Consider the following 24,692-nt stretch of genomic DNA (forward strand, 5'->3'; position numbering starts at 1 on the left):
TTCCAGTTTTTCTTCTACTTCGGTGATTGAGAGTCTGCAGCTGGATCCAGCTTGTTCATCCCCTTAGGGATGCTTCCCGAAATCCCTCATTTCTACAAGTGCCGTCACCCTTCCCCAAATCCCTTATTTCAACAAGTCTCCCTCATCCTTCCCCAATTCCCTCATTTCTACAACTCTCCCTCACCCTTCCCCAAATCCCTCATTTCTACAAGTGCCGTCACCCTTCCCCAAATCCCTCATTTCTACAACTCTCCCTCAGCCTTTCCCAAAATTCCTCATTTCTACAAGTCTCTCTCATCCTTCCCAAAATCCCTCATTTCTGCAAGTCTCCCTCTATTTAGTCCCTCAACCCTGCTTGTTGACATTTCCACCTCCTTCTTTTCCTACTGGTATTTTTGTTCTATTACATCCTGATCCATTCTGTGTTCTCGCAGTCCAGCCCCTCATTGAGTCTGGACACTGTATACATAAAAATCGTTTCTATTTTTATTTTTGATAAACGATTGCATTACATTTTGATCTTGCTACCGGAACACATAGTTGTTGCGGGAAGTATTTTGGGGCTTGGGGCAAGCAATCTGATCCAAACTTTGAATCACTTGTCTTATGGCTTACGATGCGCTTGTTTTTAATAATTATAAAAGTAAGCAAGCTTGCCTCGGTTGCAATATGAAAGAAAGACGAAGGTAAGGGTTACCACAATGACAGGAAAGAAGATTTACCAAAGGTTCATGTCGTGAAACGTTATCACCAAGCTTTCATGAGGATCATTTCATGACAACACAGACATACCAAACGGAACCAAGACAACCTGTTAGTGAAATGAAGTCACTGGACATATGTGCACAAATTGTTAAAAACACAAACAGATGGTAAGTGAGCAATCCGTCCAACATGCTCACCTTTTGCTTCAGCTGGGCAATCTCGGCCCCCGTGACAGCATGCTTAATCCTCAGCTGTCATGGGAACAAAGAGAACGGAGGGGCACAAGATAATTAGAAGTACGGTTGATGCCTGATGCTCTTTACAATAAATACTCTCACGAAGGGGTTTAAAGAGGAGATCGCTCGGCAAAATAACGTTTAAACATTCCTCAATGGAGTTGCCGACGATGCGGCAAAAATTCCACCAACATGGAGTCATCGCACGCACACACGCCAAAACCATAATGGCCTCAGACGTGAGCGGCCCGTGTTGGCCGAGCAGCATGAGATCAAATATAATTAAGCAATTGCTCAAAAGTGAATAGAGACGATTTCGTACTCTTACCTTTTGTTTAGAAATTGTTTGGAACTCGGAATACAAACACATCCGCCTCGTTTACTCACAATCAATTTCATTCTTCGAGTATAGTACTGACACCGGCCATCATTACTGTCCACACAGGAGGATTGTGTCTGAGTTGTCCAGCCTGGGATAAATTCCCGACTGAACTACAAACTGTCAGATTGGTGCTTCACGGGCAGGGACAGTACATCACAAAGTGTGTCATCCCTCGGATGGACGTTAAGCCGGGTATCTGCCAACATGAGACATTCAATATTCCAAGGTGTCTCGCAAAATAATAGGAGAGTGAGAACCAGAACACTGAACAAGGAACACGTTCCTGCCCTAATTGGAGAGGAATAGGGCCAGTCAGTCAGCAAAACCATTTCTCCACAAAACCTCATGATGACACGCTGTGTCATCAGAGGACACGACATTCATTAAAACATGCTATATAAATGACAGTGATGACAATCATGATGGCTGAAAGGAATGAAGAAACCAAAGGGACACATTCATCATCACACTGCTTAACTTACAACAGTATGCTGAAGATTTCCATGAATGAAAATTTTTTTAAAACAACAAACATCAGAGAAGGAAAGAAACATAGGGGCAATACCCCTGGGTGCTCACCTGGTAAGATAATGATACCAAGGAGGAAGTCAACATGGGGCAGAATTATAAAAATGTACCAATGAACCGATGTTATAGCAAATACCTATTTTGGGGGCAAATACCACCCCCCCCACCCGAAAATCCCCTTCGAACCCAATTTATAAAATAGCATGAACAGACTTTGGTACATCATGGATGATGAAGGTTGTGGTCAAGTTTCAATGTGTGTGTCATTTTGGAGAAGAAAGCAAATACATATTTTGGGGGGCACGGATCTCGGATCCTTGAATCTAAATAAAAAAATTCTCGGATCCAGATTCGGATCTCCACCAAAATTGAAACAGTTCGTCCTTGTAACACACCCAAGTTGTCCACCAAGTTTCACCCAAATCCATCCACAACGTTTTGAGACATTGTGCTGCGTAGGAGTTTAGCCCTCTCTCTCAATGGTGATGAATCACTTTAAAAATCTAGTAGTCGGATCCGGATCCGGATCTTCACCAAAATCGAATCAATTTGTCCTTGTCATGCACCCAACCTGTCCACCAAGTTTCGTCCGAATCCGTACGTAACTTTTTGAGATTTCTTGCTCACAGACAGACAAACAGAAAAACATACAAGACAGATAGACAGACAGGAGTGAAAAAATAACCTCCATCCACCTTCGGTGACACAGGTAATAATAATGGGTTGGCCTATTGTGTTGTTCAGATTATTCAGCCCTGGCGCATGATTAAGGGAACCCAGATTGTTAATTGCCTCCTCACGTTCTTGAAATTTACGTTTCGCATGTTGATATCTCCTAATGTCTTTGTCTGATGAGTGATTTTTGCACGAGCTCCTTCTTGAGCCTCAGATCAGTATTAAAAATGAAATCAATAAAAAAAAAATACTGCAGTGGGTTTTTCACGAGTGACAAATGAGGGTAAAAAGGTCCCGAGTCGTAAGCTTATATCCCAACAATGCTCAATCGAGTCGTGGATATTGTACTGGGATACACAAAATGTACTCAAACCATGCGATGGAGAAAATCAGCACACGGAGGGAGGGGAGTGATGAGATCTACAGATGGAAAATAAGCAGCATTCAGAAAAGGTAGAGAAAGACAATGGATTGGGGGATGAATCAAAGGGAGGGTTAGCAAATTCTGACCTCCTGGAAACGCCGTGAGAGTTGGCCTGAGTCGATTTCGCTCGGAGACAGATCATCTTCATCCTCACCTTCAGGCAGCTCAAACACCTCAATTGCCATGCGGTTCCTACGACTAGGCAGGCCCAACTCCATGGCACCCTCATCCTCCTCATCCGTGACGTACTCGCCAGTCTTCACAGAAAATGAGACACAAACACGAGTCCTCGACGTTCATCTCTTATTAGTTTAAATTGTGCACAAATTTCCAAAATTTGTTTTATATTGAAAGCACAATTCATTTGCACCTTCCCAAACGACTTCTGCACAGAACCACACAGAGCATTTGGCTAGCTTGAATCACGGTAGGTACCTCCCCCATGTGATTTCAATGCCTGGCCCACCGATTGGTCTTTGCAGTCTATTCGAAGCAACAGTAAACTAGATAACTATTCAATCTCAATTTCAAAAGGCATGAAGGTTCCTCAATCAAGAGAACTGCATGTGCTGGTTTGAGATTGAATATGAATGTGTTGAAGCGCACGTCGCCAGACGGCCACGTGTGATTCTACACATCCACATTCGACAGGTGTTCTCTCAAAATTGCTGTCCTATCAAAGTACGGTACCTCATTTGCACAAGTAACAACGAATGCTGTTTACATGGAGATGGGAAAAAGGTAACAGTTATATACACAAGAATTATGCACATTATTGACCACACAGCACGGTGGCAAAGCCGATATTCGTGCGCGAGCAGCAGTTAGGCTGGAGCCAATGAAACACCAAAGTATTTCACATGCAAACAATTCTGTTAGTGTGGATTGAGAAACATAAAAAGAAACACACACACACACACACACACACACACACACACACACACACACACACACACACACACACACACACACACACACACACACACACACAACTCTAGACTGTGGTTCAAGTCAAACATGGTCCCATGGTCCGTGCGTTTTCAAGTCGATTAGATTGCCATGTATCAGGGACCCTGCCTACCTCTTTTCCCCGTATCTCTTACATTTTATGAAAAATAAACCCTGATCAAGGTAAGAGACATTTCCCCATCTTTGGACTTCCTTGCAAGTTTGGCTGTCGAATTTGGCTTAATTGGGAATAACTTTGGGGAATGGTAAGGTGAATTCAAGCGCAGGGTAATTCTTATTCATCAAAGATCCTGGCACCGAGGCATATCGTGTTTGTGAGCCTCCGACGAGACAATACATAAATACATACATACATACATACATACATACATACATACATACATACATACATATACACGAGAGAGTTCATACAACACATTACCCCACACTGTCTTGAGAAATAAGGACATGGGCGGGGTCGACGAGCGGAAAATTTGATTGGTCAAGATGCTGTAAAATGCTGCAAATAGTTTGTCTAAGTTCTGCAAAACTGGAGGTTTGTGAAAGTGCCAAAAAGGAAATTTGGGTTCAACAATATCAAATATATGGTTAAATTAAAATAGAATGAAGATTTTAAAGACTGTAGAGAAAAAAAAAACATTGAATTGGAAGTTTAATGCAGTTGATGCAGTGTCTTGTACACCACATTATTTAACACGCTCCATCAATTCTTCGTGCCTGTTGTTTGTGTCCTTTATGACGTCCTAAAAAAAATGTTTCCTAGATGGAATGATTTTCAATTTTGCTTGTTTGCCAGACAGACAGACATAGTTAAAAAAAAAAAAAACATAATCTCACTCCTCTCTGCACATGTATTATCGGGACGAATTGAAGAGCGAAAGTGCTGCTCCATGGCAGGTACGCATTCCGATTCATGTTCCCATTCATGTTCCAAATATCACATTCAACTGAAATTAAGTTGTTTCTCGATCATATACTGACATTTGTGGATGCAAAACAGACAGACAGACAGACAAAGACACACAGACAGAAGTGAATCAATTGCTTCACCCTGTTTTTCACTTTGTGTGTGGGGGGTAAAAACATCATGTACATACATACCATACATGCGTGCATTTACATATGCATACATGAGATATGCTGAATAAATGAATGGCTTTATTCCACATTGCAAACACACAACAAATAATAAAAAAAAACTCGGTGGTGTAATGGTTAGGGTGTCTGCCCCGGGTCTGGGAGGGCACTGGTTTAAATTCAAACCACAGCTGAGTCATCCCAAAGATTTAAAAATGGTACGGACTGCTTTCTTGCTGAGTGCTCAGCATTTAAAAGGATAGAGAACAGACAAACAACAGAGGTTGGTATATATGGGGAAGAGGAATTTCCTCCTTAGGAAATGCACTGCTGAGTGCAGTGACAAAAGTGGCGCTGTTGTCGTGGCATCACTGGTACCCAGAGCGCCTGGGAATTGATGGCACTTCCCCCAATCTCAGTGGCTATTTGTTACGTCTTACAGTCCACTGTTATGTCGTGTGTGTGTGTGTGTGTGTGTGTGTGTGTGTGTGTGTGTGTGTGTGTGTGTGTGTGTGTGTGTGTGTGTGTGTGTGTGTGTGTGTGTGTGTGTGTGTGTGTGTGTGTGTGTGTGTGTTTCAGTTGCATAAGAAGACATAGATCCAGCAAAAAAAAAAAAGTTTTATCAATATCTTTTGATTGTTCATCGTTACATTTGAACGGTCAATAGTCAAACGACTAGAAAATAAATTATAACCAGTATCAGTAAATACCTCCTAATAATTTGGGGATTAATCATACAAATGCTTGCTCTCCTATTGTTGTAGCTATTTTCATTATTATTATGGTTTCCGCCGAATTTTTGTGGAAGCTGCAGCGTCGGCACCGCTGCTGTGATGTGAATGTCTACGAATGGGAATTGCTGCATGTTGTTTCTGACTTTTGATGTTGCAATTACCATGGCAACAAACTTGGATTCAAATAAAAACTTAAAAAAAAAACTCTTCTTCTCCAAAACCCCAAAATACTATCAATTTCATTCTTGTTAGGTTATGATCGACTACCAATGATGCAAAAAAAAAAAATTGTATAAGATCACGTCATCGGTGAAGCAATTTGCCAGCCATGTTGAGGTTAAAAAAAAATTCACACGAAACATTATTTATGTCATGAACACCACAATACAAATTGTAATCCAGAATTTCGTTTTGGTCTTTCACATGGTGTGGAAATGAAAAATAAAACAAAATTGATGAAAATTGATGATGTCATACGTGACCCCATCTTGGAGAACTTTTCCGTGTTGGTGCAATCTAAAAAAAAAGCTATTTCTCCAGAACTACTGCTCCAATTAAGCTGAAACTTGTCGTGCAATGTTGGGACAAATGTGAGCGGACCCATTCTTTTTTCCAAATTCTGATTTTGCAATCACCATAGCAACCAGCTCAGATTTAAACATAAACTTTAAAAAAAACCTTCTCCGAAACCGCAAATGCTATCGATTTGAAACTTGTCAGGTTTTGATCGACGAGCCATGGTGCAAAAAAGGTTTTTTAAGATGAAGTCATCAGTTATGTGGTTTGGCCGCCGTGTTGAATGAAAGGTGAACACCTTTTTAAAATCTTTTTCTTCAAAAGTGTTCAACCGGTTAATGTGAAACTTGGCACACATTATCAACTTAACATGTGATATAACATGTGAATGTTGTGACGTCATAGGTCAAGCGTTTTGGACGCCAGGTTGGATTAAAGGTGAACCTCTTATAAATCTTCTTCTTCAATAGCGTTCAACCGATTGATGGGAAACTTGACAGGTATGATCGAGTACCTCTGGGGAATATATATGTATGTATATGTATATGTATATGTATATGTATATGTATATGTATATGTATATGTATATGTATATGTATATGTATATATATATATACATACATATGTACTGTTAGCCTGGTGTTGGCGCAGTGGTTCGGGCAGCGGCTTGGGATCCAAAAGGTCCTGAGTTCAAGCCCCGTTGGGCCACTGAATTAATACACCAGGGGGTTGACTCAGCCTGTCATCCTTCCGAGGTCGGCGAAATGAGTACCAGTATACTGGGCCGGTGTATACCCCGGTTAAAATAGGTGTACCATATCCCTGTGTCGTAAGAGGTGACCAGGGTTGCGTCAGGAAGGGCATCCAGCGTAAAACATGTGCCAAATCACTATGCGGATCATACGGATGATCCGCTGTGGCGACCCCGAACGGGAGCAGCCGAAAGAAGAAGAAGATACATATGTACTGTTAACAATGACGTCATAGGTCACGTGGTTTTAAATTTCCTCGTATTGGACAAGGGACGCTTGGGTTCTTGCATCACTTCTCGCAGTTTAAATTATTATTGTTACAATTCCGATGAAAGGCCATTTATTTATTTTATACATGAAATAGCCTAATTCTGATTGACAATCCTACATGAACCCCCATTATTAAACATTAAAAAAAATCTCTAGTTATGGGACTGGCCCACAAGTGGATGCATCATTTGCATAACCCTTAATATAATTAGCAAACAGTATAATCTCCAAAGGAAGGAATTATAACTGAGTTTCAATGAAGAATGATAATTGGCTGAGAGCGTAGGCACCTCCATCAGAGCGATCTCAATCCTGTTGTTCATACCCGACTCGACCGTGCACACCATCAAGAACTGGAATCGGACCGGCAACACACCAACCTTGACCCTTGATCTGATAGACCATCAAAAATCACCTCAAAACGGAAAAAAATAATCCAGCAATTGCGTTTTGTAGAGAACATTTTCAAACTTTCATGATGTGATTAACTCCACTGTTCCTTGTCGAACAACTTTGGTCAAGTTTTGCATCCCTCGAGGACCACCATGTCCGAACAACAGGCAAGCCATTCATTACTGTGGTGAGGATACAGCGCTACAATTCATGGTATGAAGAGTGCACATCCTGGGGCTCCACATGTGGAAGCCTTGCAGTAGATAAGTACATCAAGCAGTCCATACACACATTCTTTCATTGTGATGGCAGGGTACGTGGGATGTGCTGAAATGGCGATCACGGAATTGACGTCGAGGATGGAAAAACTAAGAAAACCTGAGAGATGTACTGTGTGAAGAATGGTAGAGAATCCCAACTCCAACAAATCCAGCTCGTTCTTGACATTAACATAGAGTGGAGAGTAGGGTGAATATACTGATTCTGGCTCACTTTTCCCCATGTAAATGAATGGGGGATTTTCAGTGATTCATTTTTTTTCCCTAAAAAGTAAACCCCCTTTTTATCCCAAGGTATATTTATTTGTCTCCCCTTTTAACCTCGGGACACTTTTTTTAAACAACCAATGCAATAAGATGAAGATTTGTTCAAGTAGTAAAGTAGTAATGTGATTAGTTAAAGGTGATTCTAAAGAAATATCTGAAACATCTAAGCCTCGGGACACTCTTTTTCAAATAACCAATGCATATTGTTTAGCTCACCCAGCCTGGTGTTGGCGCAGTGGTTAGGGCAGCGGCTTGGGATCCAAAAGGTCCTGAGTTCAAGCCCCGTTGGGCCACTGAATTAATACACCAGGGGGTTGACTCAGCCTGTCATCCTTCCGAGGTCGGCGAAATGAGTACCAGTATACTGGGCCGGTGTATACCCCGGTTAAAATAGGTATACCATATCCCTGTGTCGTAAGAGGCGACCAGGGTTGCGTCAGGAAGGGCATCCGGCGTAAAACATGTGCCAAATCACTATGCGGATCATACGGATGATCCGCTGTGGCGACCCCTATCGGGAGCAGCCGAAAGAAGAAGAAGAAGAAGATTGTTTAGCTCACCCATTGAACCTATAAAGATTTGTTCATTCTCAAATTCCTTCAATAGTTTAATTTTCTTCAATAGTTCAATAGAATTGGAAGAAGAGAAGAAAACATATAAAATATATATTGTTAGTTCTGGGAAGAAAGTGCAGGCTTACTCCCCCTTTCTACATCATCAAACCTGAAAGCCTTAAAAGACAGAATTGGAAGAAGAGAAAAAAAAACGAAAAAATATATATAGGTGGAAATCTCATTTTGAAAAAGACATTGTGTTGGGGGGTTGAGGTTGGGATTTTGAATGTGAGGGTTGGGACACACACACACACACACATACACACACACACACACAAACACACACACACACACACACACACACACACACACACCAACAAACAAAATCTAAGCCTTGACTATTCAGTTGAGGATTCTGTGTTTGGGGTTCACAGATCTAAGAATGTCCCACCTTCACACACATTATATACTGTGATACACCTCGGACTTGACCCTCGAGTGTCCACAATGGTGTATAGTAGGAGGGAGTGAAGGACCAACCCATTGCTCCCATGGGTATTATCTGCTTAGTTTGTTTTTTGTAATTCCTATGAATAAAATGAACCTAAAATCTCTTCCCCTTCTAAATCATATATCTTATAAGTCCAAGGAACCGTATGGATTACATAAACAATTTTTAAAAAGTTCGTTCGTCCATCGTTTAATATAACCTTTTTCAAAATGAGATTTCCACCGATATATTATTTCGATATCACCAACTTTGAACTTAGGTTTTCTGATATTAATCTCTTTTTCATATTTTAATTTTGTAAATGTTTGTGATGATTTCATATTCGTTGACGTGTGAATCGTGTCATTATACTTATCCACAATATCCTGAATAAAAGATGACCATTGTTGTGAACCGAGTTCTGTGAATTTTTTATATAGTCTCTCTTTTAAGGTACGATTAAAACGTTCAACAACAATGGCCTTCCCTTGATTAAAGGTACTGTATAATGTAATACTGTTATTTTTTAGAAAATTCATAAATGTCTTGTTATAAAACTCTCGACCCTCATCAGTTCACAATTTTTTAGGTTTTCTCTTACTTTTATTAAATATCTGTTGAAAGGCTAACATAAGAGTATGACCTGTTTTGTTTTTTAAAGGGACAACCCATGCGTATCTGCTCCTCAAATCAATAACGGTTAAAGCATACTTGTACCCCTTATCATTATTGAGTTCAATCAAATCAGCGGACCAGATATAATCAACTTCCTTGGAATAAACCTTCCTTCTACGAAACTTTGTGAATATTGGTTTATGTAATTCATCAGTTAATTGCTCTTCAGTCTTAATGACATCATTAGAGCCTATAAGTTTTTTGAATTTCCAAGTCCAAGTTTCAATTTAGCACTGATCATCTTCTTCACGATGAACCGATCAACTTTTTCTCTCAAGGTTGGATTTTGTATCAGAGATAAATTATACAACATTTCTCTATCAGCTTCATGCTTTTCTTCCAAAGTTGTGGTATTCCCATAATCAATATCGTGTCTCATGCACACTTCATCAACTCTATTGATGGGTTTACTCCATGATTTAGGATTTTCTGCCTCATCTAATCTTTTATCCAAGTTTGTGCCTGGACCACAGAAAGAATACCCTGGTAGATGTAATTCCCCTGGTATTCCAGTAGTTGTAAATTTACTTCCTGATAAAAACTTTTGTATATCTCCTCCGAGTTTGTGTTTGGATATAAATTGATTTTTTTTTTGAACCACACACCAAACATATACCTTTTGTATAACCCTGTTATTTTTACTTTTAATATATGAAATGTTTTTCGTATTAGTTTTCTTTTTACATTTAGAGACAATAACTCATTTATTTATGAGAAAAATTCCTGCAGAGTGCAAAAACATTTTTAGTTTCCAACATGCACATTTGAATCTTAATTTTTAAAACATAAAGAATCCTTAGAAATGCCTTCACTCTCTCCTCCATTTATTTAAGAAAAAACAAATGAAAAACTTGAATTAAAATGAATATCTTGCCGATGTCAATAGTCTTGTCGAAAATATTGCAAATAGACTTGTCAATTCTTCGTTTTCCTCCTCGGTGGGTTGAGTTATTTTCTGTAATACCCCCAATCTTTTTTAATCTCATCGGTTTCCATATTTTCATATTCATTGAGTCTCGCTCTTTCCTCCCTCTCCTCCCTCTCCTTCTCTCTCTCTTCTCCCTCTCCTCCTTCTCTCTCTCTTCTCTCTTTCCTCCTTCTCTTTCTTCTCCCTCTCCTCCTTCTCTCTCTTCTCCTTTTCCTCCTCTTCTCTCTCTTCTTCAACTCCTTCCTCATCCCTTACTATCCTTGAATCACTTACACCCCATAGAATATCATACATATATTCATCAGGATTTCTTGTTATTCCTGTATCCAAAATAAATTTTTTAACAACAGGAAACCAATAAAATTTCTTTTGAATTTCTAAAAGAGCCTTACCTTTTCTTAACTTTATAATTTTTTTCATGATTTAACATTCTAATTAAATCTAAAGTTGTCGGTTTATCAACATCAGCAAAATGCCAATCTTTTCTTGAAAATAGCTCATTCTTATGTTGTGGAACATATTTATTAAAATACCGAATACCCTTTTCTTGAAGGTATGCTTGGACACAGAAATGATAATTTTGTTGAAGCCTTCTTGCTGTCATTTATGCATTAGAAATATATGTTAGAATAATATTATGGCACGAAACACCTCCCCATCTTCCCATAGTTAAATCATTTTATATTTCCTTACTTATTATATATAATCCTGTTTTTTCTGTTTTCATGATACAAACTATGGCAAAACCATTATTATATCTACCCTTATTAAATTCTTTTATTTGTTGTTTACTAATCGTGCTTCCACAAAACTCATTCTCTATACCAAGTGGATAATATTCTTCCTTACGAGACTGATTTAAATGTTCCAGGTCTTCTAGGTCAATTTCAAATGACCAATTATACCCTAAATCATTCATATCATACCCCCAATGTTCTATTCTCACACAAACGATACGCCCTTCTTTATAAAAAATTATTTTAATTCGAACTGTGAATTCTGTATGACCTGGAGATAAAATCAACACTTCTGTATCTTTGGAATACATGGCCGTTTTATTTAAGGATATATATTGTGATAAATCGCTTAATCTCACCAAGTCATTCACGTCAGTCGGGCTTGGATAATTTTTTAACTTATAAGCATTTTTCATATTAATATTTTTGGTTATATTATATTTATGTCGTTCAGCCTGTGCCTTTGTGTAATAATTTGATAAATCAATATCCAGTTCTTGGGATACACCAAAGATAGAACCACCTTTACCAACATAAGTCATTTATATTAGATTAAAAATAATGTCAGAAAATTTTTTATTTTTGTTGAGTTGAAATAACACATATAGACATAATTGACCACAACACTTGGAATTTAATTCTTGGACTTGAAATGTTTGATAAACACCATTCTGGAAGAATTTTATGACTTCAACGGGTGGTGGAAGACCAAAACTATCAAAATAATATTTGTCTTGATGATTAAAAATACAAACCCAATGAGAACCGTTCCCATTATTATCTTCAAAGTTCATAATAATATTCTTTGTATGTTAAGGCACATTTGTTAATTCATCTGTCATTAAAATAACCACATTATGAATTTTTAATTTCTTACAATATTTGACAAGAAGCCTGGTGTTGGCTTAGTGGTTAGGGTGGTGGCTTGGGATCCAAGGGTCCTGAGTTCAAGCCCCGTTGGGCCACTGAATTAATACACCAGGGGGTTGACTCAGCCTGTCATCCTTCCGAGGTCGGCGAAATGAGTACCAGTGTACTGGTCCCGGTGTATGCCCCGGTAAGAATAGGTGTACCATATCCCTGTGTGTCGTAAGAGGCGACCAGGGTTGGAGTCAGGAAGGGCATCCAGCCATAAAACATTGCCTCAAGAAAAAGCCCAACCCCTGCACAGCAGGGAAAAATGGCTGTAAAAACGGTCATTGCAATATTTGACAAGTTGTAAATTTGATGTTGTATTCTTTCCAAATTCTTTAAACCACTCATCAATGCTCATTTATTGATTAGAAAGATATAATCCATTACCTCTTTTAATTAATTTTACACCTGCTTGTGCGATAGAACAAAGCATATCTCCAACTAACAATCTCGCTTTATCAGGCAGACCTTCAAGTTTTTCAGCAAAATCGACAATTACACCACTTCCACTAATTTGTTTCTCCAACTCTTTGTTATGTCTTTCCAATTCTTTTTCAGCCTGGAGTTGAGCCTTCCTTTCGTTGGCAGTTTTCACCGCTGTTGAAATACCACCCGTCAATGCTCCAACTGCACTTAAACCAGGAATTAGAAATGGGGGAAATCCTCCACTCGTCTCTCTTATTGAATATTTTTTCAACATTGGTTTTGTCATTTTAATTTTAAGTGAGCCAGTATCATTCAAGATTGTAACCTGTTCTCTTGTGAGCAAAACATCAATTCTTACTGCTCCTTTTCTCTGAATTGTATCAACGTTAATCGTACAAGGCTTTTGATTTTGAACACAAGATGATAGTTTATGAAGATTGATTTGATTAACATATACCCCAGTTGGTACTTTACCACTCATTTATTTAACAAAAAATTATGTGAGACTAATCAAAACACTAAGCTCGTATACTAAGATCTGTATTGATCTGCAATTCTGTTTCTTCCAAAAGCAAACAATATGTATCAACTTCTTCACTCTCTCCTCTTTCAATGTATTGGGAAGTATCCACTCGATTAGACTTTATAGTTTCCTTTTGAGCACTCAGGTCAAACACATAGATTGTATACAAACTTTTAAATGCTGTCATATCCAAAATAGGTTCTTTATTTCCATTACTTTCACACACCTTTTGGTAAGACTTGTATGCTTCAGCAAAATCATTTTTTTCCCAATTAATTTCCAATCTATCTCGTGGATAAAATGTTCCATCGAGAGAAACGCAAAGTTGTTTCACCTTAGCATTATCACTCAATGCATTATTCTTATCAGTCGCAGTATCACCATCTGGCTGTTTAAAAATGATCCACAGATATCGTGGCTTTCCTTCCAGGACACCCAAATTCCACGTGTAGGTGGTTTGGTTGAGTTTAACGTGTTGACATCTTATTTTGAGGTATGATACACTGAGTGGTTTCTTTGAGTTAAGTCTTCGATTCAACATCTCTTCCGTTTAAAGATAAGGAGTATATTCACGAATATACCAACTCATTTCATCAATTACAAATTTATTCTGCTCACCAAAAGCACTACCAACACCAAAAAGCAATCTATTTTCATTATCATTACTTTGGAGTTGAAATCTAATTTTAAGACCATACAGAAATTTATCATGATCACAAAATCCAAATATACCTTTAAGAGGAACTGCCACAGTAAAACAATTAACTACTTTTGTATCATCATTATACGCTCCTTTCCTTTGAGTATATCCAGGGTCTGTGGTTGTTCCCGTTGACATATCAGGAATAAAACCTTCGACAGACCCCTTTCCCATTCTATCACTGAATATATAGAGTGTAAATTTCATCATTTCAGATACAGCAGAGACATAATCAACCACTTCAACTTCTTGTGTTCCAATGTACAAACGCACACTATCAAACATTTTCCAGAAGAAATAATTTACGAGTGCAGCGTTTGTGTTATTCCCAGCCTTAGTGAATTTAAATTTACACAACAAGAAACTTTCGGATAGATTCAAATAGGTTTGTTGATTCTTTATTTTAAAACTTTTTGTACCATTTGCATTCCAGTCTGTTCCAGTTATTGCATTTACCTTGAAGTAATCTTTTTTAGTGGAGTTTGAGATGATAATGTATCATCCAAATCATAGATACTATCAATTGCTTCCATACTTGTATTTATTTAGGAAAAAAGATGTTAAAACTTTTGAAACCCTGACCCAAGTATTTTAATTATTTTCTGTCATTCTTGGGGGGACAACTGAGTTTTACCTTTTTAATTTCTTTAATTGCTTGTAATTTATGAGATTCCTTTTGGGCATCTTTTATGCTCTTTACAGCACCTGCTACATTTCCCACAGCAGAAGCAGTTGAAGCAATTAGGTCTTCATGTTTAAGAATAGTTGAACCGATACCCATTGGAGTATCAATTATCCCATCTCTTCTAAATTGATGTCCGACACCCCTTTGTCTCTTCGGTTTATAGTATCCTTTACCAAGATACATACCGTCACCCTTGTAGTATGGGGAAAGGAACATCCCATCCCCTGTAATTATTTTATATTTTCCCAACTCGTGTTTCCTCACAATAACCATCATATTTATTTATTGGAAAACTTCACGGAGGTGAATTCTGATGGATATAACTTCTACATTAAAAGAAATCATACGATTATCTTGGTCGGTTATCCTAAAATTTACTCTGTATATGTTTTTTCCTGACACAGGGAGATAAACCAAATTTTTGGGTTCCATATTGAATTTATAACCAATTGGGGTTGAGTATGCACTGAATGAAAATATTGTATTTGTTTTTATTCCATCATTATAAACACCATCAATCAAATCACAGTGAATTAATACCGAGTTTATTCCTGAGGATATTTGAATGACATTATCACTGTAAAACGTCCCATTAGTTTCAATCTTTTTTGAGGAGAAACCCAATAACTCTCTAAATGAATTATCAATTGTGAAATCAACCTTGTAGTTATTTTTAACTTTAATCGTTGATTTTGAAGTATGTTTTTGAATGTTTATAACAATATTTTTTGGTTCATCACCCTGTTCTTTCATAAGACGAGCAATTTCGGAAGATATTTGAGAAATCTCATATGCTCCGGGTGAGACTGTTATCGTTTTGTATCCACTTCCCGGATTATAACTAAACTTGTCATTTTTCTCGGTTATATTAAATAAGGTATTAGAAGTTTCCATGGACAATAAAGATGCCTCATATTCTTTTGTTGTGTCAAGTTGTAGTGGGTTTGGGAATGAAGATGTGTGGTCGCTTGTTGTGAAATTAAAACTCAGGATTGTGTTTCTCATCTTATTTAATATGAGATAAAATGTCTTTATATTGAGATTGATAAATTATTTTCATGTTCATCAACTGGTATAAAATGGCTGATGCTTCATTAAAACAATTGTTATTTCCAGCGTTCTTACTGCCAAACAACAATAACAGTCTATTAAGTTATTGTGATGGGTCATTTGGAAGAAAACTAACACCTGAACCAAGAATACTTATAGCATGAATAATGTGTTTCTCCTTCTCATTCTTCCTACTTTTACCAGAAAGAATAACCCTAAAATCAACAGAGTTCAGCAGATCAATATATACTTTATCATCATTATTTTTCATATCCAATGGTTTATCAATATACTTTGATTCATCCCTCACAGTTGAACCTTGTCTTCCATCTTTTGTGAGAAGAAACATTAATCTCGGAGTGAGTTTGACACAAGGTTGAGCAGAACTCAAGAACCTTCATTCATCATTAAATATCAATACCTTTTCTTGAACAAGATGAAATATTGCTGGTTGTTCTGTTGGAATGAATGCTGCTTTGGTTTTTGAATCCGCTGAATATTCATTGTTTTGAAGAGCATTCACAATATAATCAGGGGGTCGATTCATCTCTTCCAGTTGTTGAAATAATCCTTCATCATCATATTCTAATTCTCCTATATGCTCTAATTCTTCCTCCGTCATTTGACTGAAATCTTTGAACATTTGGAACTTTCTAGGAGTATATTTTATTGTGGGAACTGTGGAAACATCTATAATTTTTTCTTGGGAAGTTTTTAAAAGTGGTTTAAAAAATTTCTCTTGTTTTATTTCAGATGCTTCTTCACCTGTTAGTTTTTGTCTGCGTTTCTTCTTTATGTCTTCCTGTTGTTTTACAACTTTTGAAACCAACTCTTGATGTTCCCTAAATCTTCTTGCTCTTTCTTTCGCATCCATTTATTTATTGGAAAATATCATTTAATGAATTGTAAAGATCAACAGGGAAATTTTCCTTTTCTTCATCATCCAAGTAAATGTGTTCAAATATATCCTTTTCTTTAAATATTTCATAAAATTCTTTATTAACATTAATACGAGTTGTAATTTCTTCTTCACTCATACTTGCATCTCTGCTTTTCATACGTTTGCGTTGAGTTTCTTCATCAACATCAAAACCGAATGATAAAATCTTCACTCCACTCAGATGTTTAATAATTTGTCTCGTTCCTTCTGAATTAGTTTCTAATATCCCAAGACCACCAGATTTTAGTTTCCTTAACTCACTCTTACAATGTGAATATTTTGTTGAACCAAGAGAAACCTCCTCAAATATTTGACCTTCATTCCTCAATCGCATATGTTCCTCCACTGAAATATAGTGATAATCTTCACCTTTTACTTCTCCAGGTCTTAATGCTCTCGTTGTTGTTGTTGTTGATACAATGCGTATCACGGGGTGTTTTTTAAGTAAATTTACAATATTCTCATTTGTACTACACAAGAACCTTGATTTATGAAAGCTTTTCCAGAAGCAAATTTACCCACAAGATTTATAATAATAGTTGTCATTTATATCTGTAATTGTTTATAAAACAAAAAATATATCCCTTAATATCTCATCTTGTTTCACAACAATATATTTATATTTTTCAGTCGTGTGTTTCATGTAATCCCCAAATTCCTTTTTACTACATAATGTAGAACAATTATCTCTCCAAAAATTATTTATATCTATTGAATTTAACTTGAATAAAATAAAAGTATTAGCATTGTTTCTGATGGAACGACGAGGAAGTTGAAAGTACGATTGACTAAGATAAATACAATTACAAGAAGAATGTCTCCCTCTTGTGTAGTAGCTGTCCATTACCGTTTGGTTTCTCTCATTAACACAATCATCAAAGATAACGAGGTTCTTTTTTGATTTATCCAAATCTTGGGGAGACAGTATATCATCCGTATTATCACTAAGAATACAAGTTATCAGTTTTGATTTCTTTTTACATCTCTGTGTATCACAAAATAGTTGAATTATATCTTCAATGTTGTAATCATTTAGGTTTTTTTGAAGTTTAAATAAACCGATTATATCTTCTTTTTGAAGACCAGCATTAAAACCTTGTGAGAGTAGTTGATACTCTGGTTGAAAACTCGACTTTGTGAAAATTATTAAATTATCATGATCTAAAAGGTTGGGAATCAGGAGCATCTTCAAAAGTAAGCAGGTTTTTCCACATCCGCTTGAACCAACTATGAGACATCTTAATGAATTTGGTAGATTTTTATGATTGTTAAATTTTATCTTATTTTCCCAAATGGGTAAAAAATCATTCATTTATATATTTGGAAAACAGGTTATTTAATTTATTATTGGCTTTTTTAGAAACTATATTTTATCCTAAGTTCAGGTTTAATTTCAAGATAATCCATTATTTTATTTATGCAATATCTTGTGTTGATATTTCCCTGAAAATCACATCCATGAATAATATATAACAACAATCCTTTGAACATTTCGCGAATATGTTCAGTTTCTTCCCTTGTAAGGAAAGTTGTGTTATCACCCTCATACTTTACATTCATTTCTCTAATCAATCTTGTAAAGTAATTCATTTTTGGTGTTAATCTAAAATAATTATTTTCCTTTTTAAATTTTTTATTATCATTAATTGGAAGATACTCACAGAATATACATTGTTTATAGGCTTTTGACTCTGTGTTTAATCCCCGTCTTTCACACGCAGGACAAGTCTCAAATTTGTCATATGGAGAATCAGGGAAGTCGAGCGTATTTATAAAGTAAAACTTTACTTAAACTGAAATTCATCTATACTTTCAGTTGCATATTGACTCATTTAATAATATTACCATCGATATCTATATACTTTTTTTCATTACCAGATTCAACTACAACATTTTTTTTTATATAAAAGGTAATTTTAAAATGATCCTTAACGACTATTGAACGAAATGTCATTTCACCTGATATATTAACATCCTTTATTTCATCAGGATTTACATCTTTAGGGTTGTTGAAAAAAATACAAATTTCTCCTTGCATATTACAGATGGTCTTATCTTTTCTCTCTAAAGCTTCATCCATCAGGTTTTTGTTTTTTGATACTTTTTCTTGTTTCATTGCTTTTCTAGTTTTGAATATATTACCAGAAGGAGAGGAGAAACTTTTGTTCGAGATACTTTAATTGATGTTCTACCAGGTATACTAAAAGCCCTTCCAATGAAGGAAATTGAAGAACTCATCTTATCCACCATAATTGTTTTGATCCAATAGTTGTTATATTTATCTTTGTTCAATTTTACATCCTTGACATATTTCTCAGTATCTTTTACAAATAAAGAGATTGATTGAAACTTGTCTTTTGTGTCTTGAAACATTGTATTTATGAAGTGAAAAAAGTTGGAGGATAAAATGGTTTTAAGCACAGATTCACCTATAAATTAAACGAAATTTTCATCAAGAAAATTTTAGTTTAAGCAAAGTTTTATTATATAAATATGGTGAATACAACGTACTGCGACGTTTGTAATCACGAATATAAACATTATAACAAACACCTTCGAACCAACAAACACACATTTAATCTATTTCATCAAATATCTCCTCTTGAGTGGGAAAGAAAACATTGTGATGTCTGTTCAAAGGATGTTTTGAAGAGTAGTTATAATAGACATCTTCAATCACAAAAACACAAGAAAAATGAGTTTAAAGTAAAGGGAGACTATTATATTGAAAACACTGATGGGGCATTTAAAGGGCATATAAAAATAAGGATTTTTCAATTTGGAGAACCTGGTCCATCATCAATAGCTGAATCAATTGAAATAGTGAAACCTGATGTTGAAAAAGTTATTAGAAAGACATTCAAATAAATGAAAGCTTTAAAGTTTTATATGGGAGTGAAAATGAATATGAAAAGACAAGATGAAGAACAAACTCCTTATATGAGAACAGATCTTCGTTTTTATAACATCATGTAAAGATAGAGGGAACAATGAATGGAGCCAAATACAGGCAAATCCTTGAGGAGAACCTGCTTCAGAGTGCAAAAGACCTTTGATTGCGGCGAAGATTTACGTTCCAAGAGGACTATGACCCCGAGCATCCAGCCAAAGCAACACTGGAATGGCTTCAGAACAAGAATGTGAAAGTCATTGAGTGGCCCAGCCAAAGCCCAGACTTGAATCCCATTGAGAATCTGTGGAAAGACTTGAAGATTGCTGTTCACCGACACTCCCCATCCAACTTGACGGAGCTAAAGTAAATCTACAAGAAAGAATGGGAGAAAATCCCCAAATCCAGACGTGCAAAGCTGATACAGACATACCCAAGAAGACTCGAAGCTGTAATCACTGCCAAAGGCACTTCTATAAAGTATTGACTCAGGGGGTTGAATATTTATGTGGGTGGGAGGAAGTTGTATGTATGTATGCACGCCCGCTCAGGAGGTGGGAGGAAGTTCTCCCCGAACTCAAAATCTATATATATAGATATATATATATATATATATATATATATATATATATATATATATATATATATATATATACATACATATATATACATATATATACACACACATATATACACACACACACACACACACACACACACACACACACACACACACACACACACACACACACACACACACACACACACACACACACACACACACACACACACACACACACACACAAACACACACACAAACACACACACACACACACACACACATATACACACACACAGACACACACACACAAGCATCACTCAGACAAACCAAAACTGAATCAATTCTTCCTTATCACACACCCAACCTGTCCACCAAGTTTCGTCCAAATCCGTCCACATAACAATCTTTTGAGATATCATGCCAAATATTGTTTTCGGCCCGATCTCTCAATGGTGAAGAATCACTTTTAAAATTCTAGTGGTCAGATCCAGATCCGCATCTTCACCAAAATCTAATCAGTTTGGCCTTGTCACACATCGAACCTGTCCACAAAATTTCATCCGGATCTGTCTATAACTTTGTGAGATATCGTGTGCACAAACAAGCAAACAGACAAACAGACAAGCCGGTAGGCGACGAGGGATCCGTTAGGATCGAAGCACTGGATACGATGCTTTTCATTCTGACCGATCCACCGACGAAGATGCATTGCCAAGACGTATTGGTTCACATGCAATTGTTCCTCTGCCTGGCAAAATTTTTCCTAAAATTGCGTATTTTGCCAACTGGCACGCCTCAGATTTGAGATGGAGGAAAGTGTAAATGACAGACGGAAAACCCGATAAACTTCTCTCAATGCTCTTGTTTGACCACCTCCTGAGCCACACATTATTTTTCATAAGCCACGCCCACTTTTTCATAAGCCACGCCCACTTTCCTACGCCACTCCCACTTTTCATCAACCACGTTCACGTTCCCTAAGCTCCGCCCACTTTCCTAAGCCCCTGATAAAAAATGACGGTAAATAGACACCCTATTTTTGAAGGATTACCATTTGAAAAATAAAACCTCAATCAAAAATCGGCTCGAGTAAAATTTTCTAAATATCTCGAAGTGTTTAATTCCGAAGTCTCATTTCTACGCATTCAAAACTGCAGGACAAGTATTGAAAATAGTGAACGCGGTTTTTCGGCCGCAGCATAGCAACAGGTGGTTGCTTAGCAACGAAACTCAAACGTGCACATTCCCAGCCCATATGGCACCTGTTCGCCAAGTTTCATCGAAATCAGTTTGCTGGTTTGTGCTGTGGAGCCTCGCGTTGCGCGCGCGCACACACACACACACACACACACACACACACACACACACACACACACACACACACACACACACACACGGAAAACCCGACAATAAGGGATATCTAGCGAATCCAACAGACAGAGAGGGGTGAAAACATAACCCCCTTCAACTTTGGTGGTGGAGGTAAATATAAGAGATGATCAATTTCCCAAAATAAGCATAACGAATGGACGTCAAGGTTAAAGTAGGTCAATGTTAACTCATAAACTTTGGACCTTTTTTTTAAACAAGTGAAACTGCCACACGTTAGTCACCACATCGGGTTGTACCACGAAGGACCAAAGTATAAACAACCTTTTCACCTGGAAACCTATCATTGCAAACGCAATCCTCATTATATTAGAACAGCATGCACGGAATAGCAAACGATATGAAACTTAAACAGCCAATGATGACAGGTTAGCAACACAAAGTGCTCGGGTTCGAGTACATTTTTCACCCATACATGTGAGAGCATGACACATTATAACCTCACACGTGATGACGATAGAAAAATGGACAATAGGAAGAGGTGAGAAACGCGAGGATAAAAATGTCGAACGGAATTTATACCACCCGGCCGACTTCACAAATACCTCCAGGCATTTTGGCTTTGTCTGTGAGAAAGGATTTTCACTTCCTCACACACCAAACATCTTTCAAATGATTTACTACAGCCTGTCGTTACGTCTGCTCCTCCAGAACGTGATGATAAAAACAAACAGACATGTTGACTTGAAGTTATTATTACCACTATTTACTGGCTGGCAACCTCCAGGCCTAACATCTTGCATAACAATTGGAATGGCCTCCAGGTGGAGCACTCGATCTATGTGAGCTGGGAAAAGAGTTCGTCACTCCATAAAATCCATCGCAAATTAATTGCACCATTACTACAGTGCGTACCTGCTCAGGTATATCACAACACTCGTTTAAAATACTCGATTTGTTAGAACTTTTTAGAGGGGTTTGCGAGCACCTGGTGCAACACGTGACAGACAAACCTGCAATGAAGTGTGCTTGTTGTTGTTGTTGTGGTTGACATGGTTTGAGATCAAGCAGTCGAGTAGAGCTCTCTACAGGTGCAACAGCGGGGTGGGGGACAGGGTAGATTTGGGAAGCACATGAGGATGGACCCAAGCGAATGGCATGGTGAGATGGGGCTGCTGAGATAGTGATGGCCACGATTGGCTCTGCCCTGAAACAGCATGCTTCCAAAACAGACACGAAATGAAGGCACCTTGATGTGAAAAAGCAACACAGAGAATTGGGGGGGGGAACCATTTAAATATTGATGTTGGACAGGACAAGGAAAGTGGAAAGGTTCAAAACATTACTGGGGTGGAGTAGAGGATGGGGGGGAGGAGGGAGAGGAGGGATACCTCAAAAAAAACTTACACAATCTCTGAAAGGATCTGATAAGATTCTCATCACATTTTCATCAGACCTTTTGATAAACACATTGATATTTTAAAAGTAACAAGTCTGGAGACGGCGATGGTTCACGAGCAATTTACACCGTTCGCCTTTTTTATTTTTTGACCTTCGAGGGGACACCACGGGCAAACTGGTGGGAATCGGGAAAAACGTAAATGATGAAAGTTGTAGTAATCGAAAAGCACTACAAATCGACCACGAATTGCGAAATCCTAAACATAGTTAGCCTTTTTTATTTTTTATGGCGGGAATCGGGAAAAACGTAGATGATGAAAGTTGTAGTACTCGAAGAGCACGACTTGCATACCAACTTTCATTCGAAACAGTTGAAAACCCTAGGAACTCGATGCCCAATTTATTGATTTTTTTTGACATTTTCTAAGTTTGTGACCTTGTGACCTTGACCTTGGGACGAAAATGAAAAATCGAGCTCCGTGGGGCTATGCAGGTGCCATTGCGCTAACCAAATACCGAAACCTCTGCCAGATTCGACAAACCCCCTCGGAGAAGATGTAACTTGAAACCTGCTACCCCCTAAAAACATGTTTTTTGGGCGTGGTTCCGCCCATAATGGGCGCAGCATGCCCATTCTCAGGAAAACACAACTAGATCATGATATAAACCTCCCACCCAAATTTTATCAGGATCGGATCAAAACCCACGCAGCCATACTCGGGACAGACAGACAGACACACCCATAACGAATATAGTGGTCACTTACTGACTCGTGAACCAACAAGTCTGGAGATGGCGATGGTTCACGAGCAATGTACACGGTTCGCCTTTATTATTTTTTGACCTTCGAGGGGACGCCACGGGCAAACTGGCGGGAATCGGGAAAAACGTAAATGATGAAAGTTGTAGTACTCGAAGAGCACTACTTGCATACCAACTTTCATTCGAAACAGTTGAAAACCCGAGGAGCTCCATCATGCCCAATTTATTGATTTTTTTGACATTTTCAAAGTTCGTGACCTTGTGACCTTGACCTTGGGATGAAAATGAAAAATTGAGCTCCGTGGGGCTATGCAGGTGCCATTGCGCTAACCAAATACCGAAACCCCTGCCATATTCGACAAACCCCCTCGGAGAAGATGTAACTTGAAACCGGCTACCCCCTAAAAACACGTTTTTTGGGCGTGGCTCCGACAAAAATGGGCGCAGCACGCCCATTCTCCAGAAAACACAATTAGATCATGATACAAACCTCCCACCCAAATTTTATCAAGATCGGATCAAAACTCACGGAGCTATGCGCGGGACAGACAGACAGACAGACACACTCATAACGAATTTAGTGGTCACTTACTGACTCGTGACCAATTACTGTATCGTAGTCCCAATAAGATAGCAAGACAATAAACACACACACACACACACACACACACACACACACACACACACACACACACACACACACACACGCACACACACCACAAAAACACACATATATATATATATATATATATATATATATATATATATATATATATATATATATGTAGAAATATATGTATGTATGTATGTAGAAATATATGTATGTATGTATGTAGAAATATATGTATGTATGTAGAAATATATGTATGTATGTAGAAATATATGTATGTATGTATGTAGAAATATATGTATGTATGTA

General features: G+C 37.7%; 1 protein-coding gene across 5 annotated transcripts in view; it reads right to left on the minus strand.

The window, feature by feature from the left end:
- Nucleotides 1–24,692, minus strand: part of LOC147022485 (neurabin-2-like) — a 262,931-nt gene that overhangs the window by 130,269 nt on the left and 107,970 nt on the right. For 4 of the 5 annotated variants that reach the window (XM_085893426.1, XM_085893425.1, XM_085893428.1 and 1 more), the window contains exons 8-10: nucleotides 22,624–22,695; nucleotides 3,037–3,207; nucleotides 903–956 (exon numbers count right to left, since the gene is read on the minus strand). In XM_085893426.1, the coding sequence (XP_085749552.1) occupies nucleotides 903–956; nucleotides 3,037–3,207; nucleotides 22,624–22,695 (297 nt within the window). The remainder of the gene's footprint in view (nucleotides 1–902; nucleotides 957–3,036; nucleotides 3,208–22,623; nucleotides 22,696–24,692) is intronic. The other variant, XM_085893427.1, reaches the window with a different exon arrangement.

This window comes from Eptatretus burgeri, chromosome 8 (genome assembly GCF_056783735.1).
Source record: "Eptatretus burgeri isolate ZD-2024b chromosome 8, Ebu_testis_v1, whole genome shotgun sequence".
Classification (NCBI taxonomy): Eukaryota; Metazoa; Chordata; class Myxini; order Myxiniformes; family Myxinidae; genus Eptatretus; species Eptatretus burgeri.